Here is a 6,428-nt window from a genome sequence, read left to right as displayed (position 1 = left end):
AAAGAGACTGCTTGCGCATTTCTTCCTTCCGGGCCAAGCTGCCTGCTGCTTTCCTCCCTCGTGCTGCCGTTGTGGGGTCGGGTCCCGTGTCTGCCGCTTCTGCACTGTGTGGGGGCTGCCGACTTCCTCAGCACGGTTTTCCTTGCTGTAGAGATTCCTCACTTGCCTTCGGGCGCGCGCCACGTTGAAAACGGGGGGGGGGGGGGGACGACGACATTCCAACCACTCTCGCAGCCAGGGGGACGAACTGTGAGCGCCGCCTCTCTCAATTCTCTTAGCTTCACCGACTACTCAATCAAACCAAAAACTTAAACGTACTTCAGAAGTTGTTGTCTACAGCTTTATTTCACTTTTGTACAAAACATAATTCTTCACAGCAAATGCATTGCCAACTTACTCATCTTGCAATACATCCATGGAAAAAAAACAGATACTGCACTCAAACCTGTTGTCTATTGCATGTGTATATGGCCTACATTAACATGCACCACTAACATCTGAATTACATGATCATAAACTTGTTCGATAAAAAGACAAATCGTGGCAAAACCCTGACTTTAAAAAAGAAAAATCTGAGAATTTCAGACACAAATGTAGCCATGATACATGATTTTAGTCTTGCTACCTGTCCTGCGTCTTGACTCACTTTGCTTACTGCAGGATTATTTCCTGCCTCTATGCGCTGTCTGCCACTCCCTGGACTGTCAGAACCCCTGACGCTGTCCTTCCAAGTCAGCTCAGCCTCCCTTATTTATGGTACATTGGATGCCTGCAGAATAGAGAAATATGGTTACACAAATCAATATGCATGCAAGATGGGGGAAAAAATGGGCTACACACGGAAATTAACAGACAAGGTTGTAAACGCACTTAAGTGGCAATAAAAGACGCACGTAAGATTGTGTAAAAAAAAAAATTCTGGAAAATTTAGAATGTATCCTGTGAAGAGGGTGAATTGATAGATGTGCATTCACATTATAGAGTCTGGAAAAAAACAAATCGTACCTTTCGGGGGGAAATGAAGCAGCTCTAATATCGGTTGCGTCCACTTCTATATCCTCCGCCATCGCTCCCCGAGGAACCATAGCCACCTGAAAAAATGAGCAACAAATAATTTACTTCAACACCCAACTCCAACTCAGAGGGAAACGCATTCAAATGACGTGAAAAACTGCTTCTACATGGTGTGAGAACTCAATCACTTCACACATGGTAATACTTCAATTTCAAAAGACGTCAAGGCACTCTAAATATTTCTAAGACAATACAATGGTTTGAGTCTGATAGTGATTATATGGCAAAAGCCAATGCTCAATAAAACTGAATTTGTCAAAATAATAGGTTAACAGAGGAGGAATAACTGCGTGTGGCGGTCGGCGCAATTTGAACAATTTTCGAAAACCATTGTAATATGGCACTTGACAATGTTGATGTAAATGAAATCTTCCTATAAATGGCACTGGAGACCGATTAACACTAATGCATTACTGAACAAACATATCTCACCTCCGTAGGGACCGCCACCGCTCCTGGGGCCACTGTAACTGCCACTGCTCCCACCACCACCATCACCACCGTGGCCTCCCTTCAAAGGGCCGTAATGCGAATGTCCCTGGCTGCTGTAGTTGCCAAAGTCGTTGAAATTGCTGCCGCCGCCACCGCCGCCTCCAAAGTTACCTGCAAGAGCGACTGTTCCTGTACTGGTCTGACTTGCTACATCGCCTTAATGACAAAAAGAAACAGTGGTTTTAGGCTATGGCTAATACACATTGGACTATCAGACACCAGGTTTTTTCTTTTTTTTATCCAGACCGAATTTGCAAATCCCCTGGGTTACATCTGCCTGATGATAACGGAGCCCTTATTTAAGACGTCACACTTACCACCACCACCGTAGTTGCCGCCGCCGCCGCCGCCCCCGCCGCCGCCGTGCTGGTTATAGCCACCTCCTCCACCGCTGTAGCTCCCGCCGCCTCCATATCCGCTGCCTCCGCCTCCATATCCGCTGCCTCCACCGCCACCACCATAATTGCCACCCCCATGCCCACCCCCGCCGCCTTGTCCACCACCACCCCCACCATGTCCACCCCCACCATGTCCACCACCATGTCCACCACTATGTCCACCCCCGTACCCACCTCCCCCACCCCCACCTCCATGTCCTCCACCCCCATAACCACCACCCCCATGTCCACTCCCTCCATAACCACCACCACCACCCCCATGTCCACCATGTCCACCATAACCACCACCACCTCCTTGGTAGTTTCCTCCACCACCACCACCATAGCTTCCGCCTCCTCCTCCTCCTCCATGGTTGCCATAGCCTCCACCACCCATGTTTCCCCCATAGCCACCTCCTCCTCCTTGGTTCCCAAAGCCGCCGCCGCCACCACCACCAAAGCCCCCTCCTCCTCCTCCATAGCCACCACCTCCCTGGTTGCCATAGCCGCCACCGCCGCCAAAACCGCCTCTACCGCCCCCACCATATCCACCACCTCCTCCGCCGCCAAAGTTTCCACCTGTGACAAAGAAAAAAAATACTATTCAAGAAATTACATAATATGTAAATATGTACATAATAACACGACTTGTTGTCAGGGTATTCCCACTACAAGTCGGCTATGGGAGTTGTTTGACCATGCTGGTCATTGCAGGCTGGTTAAGGGGGGGGGAGATACCAGGACCAGTCAAGATATCACTCACTTGAATTGTTCGCAACATGTGCAATGCCCTAGCTCCGTTTACAAATCCACTACTTACTTCGACTGCAGGAAATTCGAAGTGACAAAAAAATAACGCTGTGTGCACACGATTGTTCAGATGCTTTACTCACCATCACAACCGTTGAAATCTCCGCCTCCGTAATTTCCCCGACCAAAACCTGCCCAATAGACAAAAGCCATTTATATTTGTGTCAACTTGGAAAACTGATTTACATTAAAACGGGGATACAAGACACTAACGCTATCATTCAAGAGGACAAACACTTGTATAAAATATTGACCGAGGAACAAACGAGCGCAAACTCTGCAAATGACTTACCACCGCCCCTTCCACCAGGAGGACCAAAATCTCTGTTAAATCCTCCTCGGCCTGACCAAAAAAAATCGCATAAACGAATAAGCATCGAATATTAAGCACAATGTAACATATGTATCTTCACACAAATAATAAGACTTACCTCTGCCGTAATTTTGCAACTCTTGCTTGGGAAGGGCTTTTCTGATTTCACAGTTGTGTCCGTTGATGGTGTGATATTTTTGAACTGGAGATGAAATGAAAAAGCACAATTAATGATGAACATTGCATTTCTACACATGCCACCAGTATAAAGAATTAAAATGAGGAAAACACATAAAGAGACTTACCAACAATTTTATCCACGGGGTCATGGTCATTGAAGGTAACAAAGGCAAAGCCTCTCTTTTTTCCAGATTCCCTCTCCGTCATAACTTCAACAATCTCAATCCTCCCATACTTTTCAAAGTAATCTCGCAAATGTTCTTCATCGGTATCATCTTTGATTCCACCAACAAAGATCTTCTTAACAGACAAGTGAGCTCCAGGTCGCATCGAGTCCTGCAATAAAAATGAGTTTTGAGGTCCTGGTAAAAAAAAATCTCAAAAGCAAACGTTTCTAGAATTGCAATATCAAGATGGACAAACGCTAAAGCATAATTTGAGGATGTATTTGTGATGGAGTATCAATCTTCATTTTTGCCTGGAAAGCTGCAGAGAAAAACAAATTTGGCAAGCACCAACAAGTCCGGGATTGTATGTAGAACTTCTTTCGAACTACACGTAGCATTGTTGGGCTATGTACAGTGTGAAAGAAGTTCAACATGCATACCAACACTAAACACAAAAGGCAGTTCTAAAGAAATGAGTTCTAAATCTAGATTTTTAAAAAGTTCATTAGCTCCAGTGGCTTCCTAATGTCATAAGAGTGTTCTGGATGAAGCAAACAAGTGGACCCACCCAACCTCACCACCACTCCTTACCTCTCGTGACACTGCCCGCTTCGGCTCCACCATTCGCCCATCGATCTTGTGAGGCCGGCCAGACATTGCTGCGTCAACCTCTGACATGCTCGAAAAGGTCACGAAGCCAAAGCCCCTCGACCGCTTGGATTGTGTGTCCTTCATGACCTGAAACAAACACCAACAAAACTAAATGGTTAAAAAGTGCACCGTTATTTCGTCAAATAACAGGCAAATGCTTACGAATAGCATGCACGGCCCCTAAGGGCAGTAGAACGAATGTACGTACCACACAGTCGGTGAGGATTCCCCATTGCTCAAAGTACTGCCGGAGGCCCTCTTCTGTCGTCTCAAAGCTAAGCCCTCCAACGAACAGTTTGCGGAACTGCTCTGGCTCACGTTCCTGGGTGGAAAGAATAAACTCGAACCATTAGAAAGACACGTTCGACATATGCTTTATACAGAAACTGCAAGACAATGCCAGTGTTGGAAAGTCATGACGTTTAAGCAATATGAAAGCAGAACATGCCATTTAAATACCTTATGCATTTAAGGCAGTGCGCTTTCGTGATTAATCTCGAGATCATTTAGTGCATTGTGAAATAAACACGTACGTTAAAAGCAAAGTGTAATCAGTGCTATAAGTACGTAAAAACGCTCAGCTTTTTTCTCCATTTTTAAGTGGGACGGAGGTCTTGAATGCATTTCGCCCCGGAACGTGTGCTCTGAACTTTCAGCACCCTCATCGATATCCCAGGAATCCTCATGAAACTAGTGGCCAAAAAAAACCAAAACGTACATTTAGGTTAACTGTCCAACGTGTATCCCTCACCATAATTACAGTTGATCTTTGTTCCTGTGCTTAAAACTATGCGTTTTAATGCGCCATCGTTACGATGTGAAATGCATTTCAAGTTTGATAATCGAACACTCCACCCCCCCCCCCCCCTTTGGCTTGCAAACGTGCAGTCCATTCTGTCATCAAAGCGCCTTTCTACAAGGTACTAACATCGATTTTTCTTTGCTGACCGGCACGGAACCTATACATCTTATACACGGTGTTTGTTCATCCAAAGACTATCTTTGAGAGCGTACAATTGGGGTGTAATTTGGCCAGAGGGGGCTCACAGCGCTGGACCAATTATCAACATGTACGGATTTCCACGTGTAAGGGTTAACACCAATAGCCTAATACGTTGGGTGTTGACGGTGAATCACGGTTGTGAATAATTAACACGGAATTGACGACATTGATGATTGTAAGATAATCGGGGAAAAAACAATGTCCATCACGAAGTGTGGTCCATGGTGATGCCCCCCCCCCACCCACTGGGAGTCTTCAACCTTACAAACAGAAGCCAATTGCGCAATTACGACCCGATATTACACAACATATAACACACGATTCACATAATCGCATCCGTTATCTGGCACCAGACGGCAAATTGGTGATGAATGCGAGCCAGAACCCAAAGACTTGCACACAACGCGCGGACGAAATCGAATGAATGAACGCACCCAGGGGTTGTTGTGGTTGGTAAACACAGTGGCAAGGCTGCGGGCGCCGTGTAATTGCAGTCACTCAACGAGGGTATTATAGATAACGGATGGGCTGACCGACAGGGGTGGATAGACAACCACATCGTTAAACAGGGGGGGGGGGGCAGCGCGGCAAATGGACGCTCTCGGCACAACACGCAACCCGAGCACTTTACAGGCGGGAAGTGCCACAACCAACAACGCCGGCTCCTGGCAAACGCCGAGTCCGAGATCCACGTGCGCTCATTAAAACGCCGCTCCATCCCGCCTCGACGTCTCAGGCCATTGATATCCATTGCGAGATCCGCTCCGCTGACCAACAACCACCAACACCACCACCACGGACCGCCATGTCGGCCTGAGGCCCTCTCCTCCTTCGAGCCGACAACCCGGGGCCACGCTCACATCTCTCTCATCTCCAACCTCGATGTCCCACCATCGCGTCTCCCCGCACGCCCCGCGTTCAGTAAACCTCTCCTCGAAGCACGGGTCGGATTATATATCGATCTCTCTCTCTCTCGCCCGCGAACAGCGGCGCCAAGCCACAGAGGGAGTTTCAATCGAGAACAGCACGCGGTCCTTCCCCATCCATCCATCCCACGACCAGTGCCTGCCCACACCTCCCCGTCCCCTCATGCGCATTTCCCTTAGTCCACCACCCTCGTGGGTTCAACCCCGCGATGGTGGTGGACTAAGCTCCGGTGCCCAGCTCTGACCGTGGCGTCTGCCACACTCTCACCTCCATGGTACAAAATGTCGGCCAGGTGGTGGGCAATGGTGGTGGTGGTGGCAACGGACGGGCTCGGGGGGGGGGGGGTGTCAACTCCCGCCTCTTCGCCTTATATATGCACGGCACGCCACGCCCTGCGAGTGCGCGATTGGGCGAGGACAGCCGACACGTGACCC

General features: G+C 48.2%; 1 protein-coding gene across 5 annotated transcripts; it reads right to left on the bottom strand.

Moving 5' to 3' along the window:
• Nucleotides 1–326: 326 nt before the first annotated feature.
• On the bottom strand, nt 327–6,344 carry LOC133346144 (heterogeneous nuclear ribonucleoprotein A3 homolog 2-like). Of its 5 annotated transcripts, none has more exons than XM_061557580.1 (12): nt 6,262–6,344; nt 4,632–4,754; nt 4,273–4,386; nt 4,005–4,151; nt 3,372–3,582; nt 3,185–3,268; nt 3,046–3,096; nt 2,837–2,884; nt 1,884–2,522; nt 1,507–1,722; nt 1,006–1,091; nt 327–769 (listed from the first exon to the last, which is right to left on the bottom strand). In XM_061557580.1, exons 1-11 carry the CDS (start codon nt 6,265–6,267, stop codon nt 1,030–1,032), a joined length of 1,701 nt encoding a protein of 566 aa, XP_061413564.1. In that variant the 5' UTR covers nt 6,268–6,344; the 3' UTR covers nt 327–769; nt 1,006–1,029. The 5 variants fall into 5 exon arrangements, with proteins under 5 accessions (XP_061413564.1, XP_061413566.1, XP_061413565.1 ...); XM_061557582.1 differs by having other exon boundaries at nt 1,507–1,677; XM_061557581.1 differs by having other exon boundaries at nt 4,647–4,754.
• Nucleotides 6,345–6,428: the final 84 nt, after the last annotated feature.

The sequence above is a fragment of the Lethenteron reissneri genome, chromosome 23, assembly GCF_015708825.2.
Source record: "Lethenteron reissneri isolate LAM-NWPU_2019-01 chromosome 23, ASM1570882v1, whole genome shotgun sequence".
NCBI lineage: Eukaryota > Metazoa > Chordata > Hyperoartia > Petromyzontiformes > Petromyzontidae > Lethenteron > Lethenteron reissneri.
Note: the sequence above shows the minus strand (reverse complement) of the source record. Positions and strands in the feature narration are given on the sequence as shown.

Excerpts from the sequence above, each read along its gene's own strand:
- LOC133346144 (XM_061557580.1), bottom strand. Across the intron at positions 4,152-4,272 it reads GAATCCTCACCGACTGTGTG|GTCATGAAGGACACACAATC; the intron begins GTACGTACATTC and ends TGTTTGTTTCAG. Across the intron at positions 3,097-3,184 it reads GTTGCAAAATTACGGCAGAG|GCCGAGGAGGATTTAACAGA; the intron begins GTAAGTCTTATT and ends TTTTTTGGTCAG.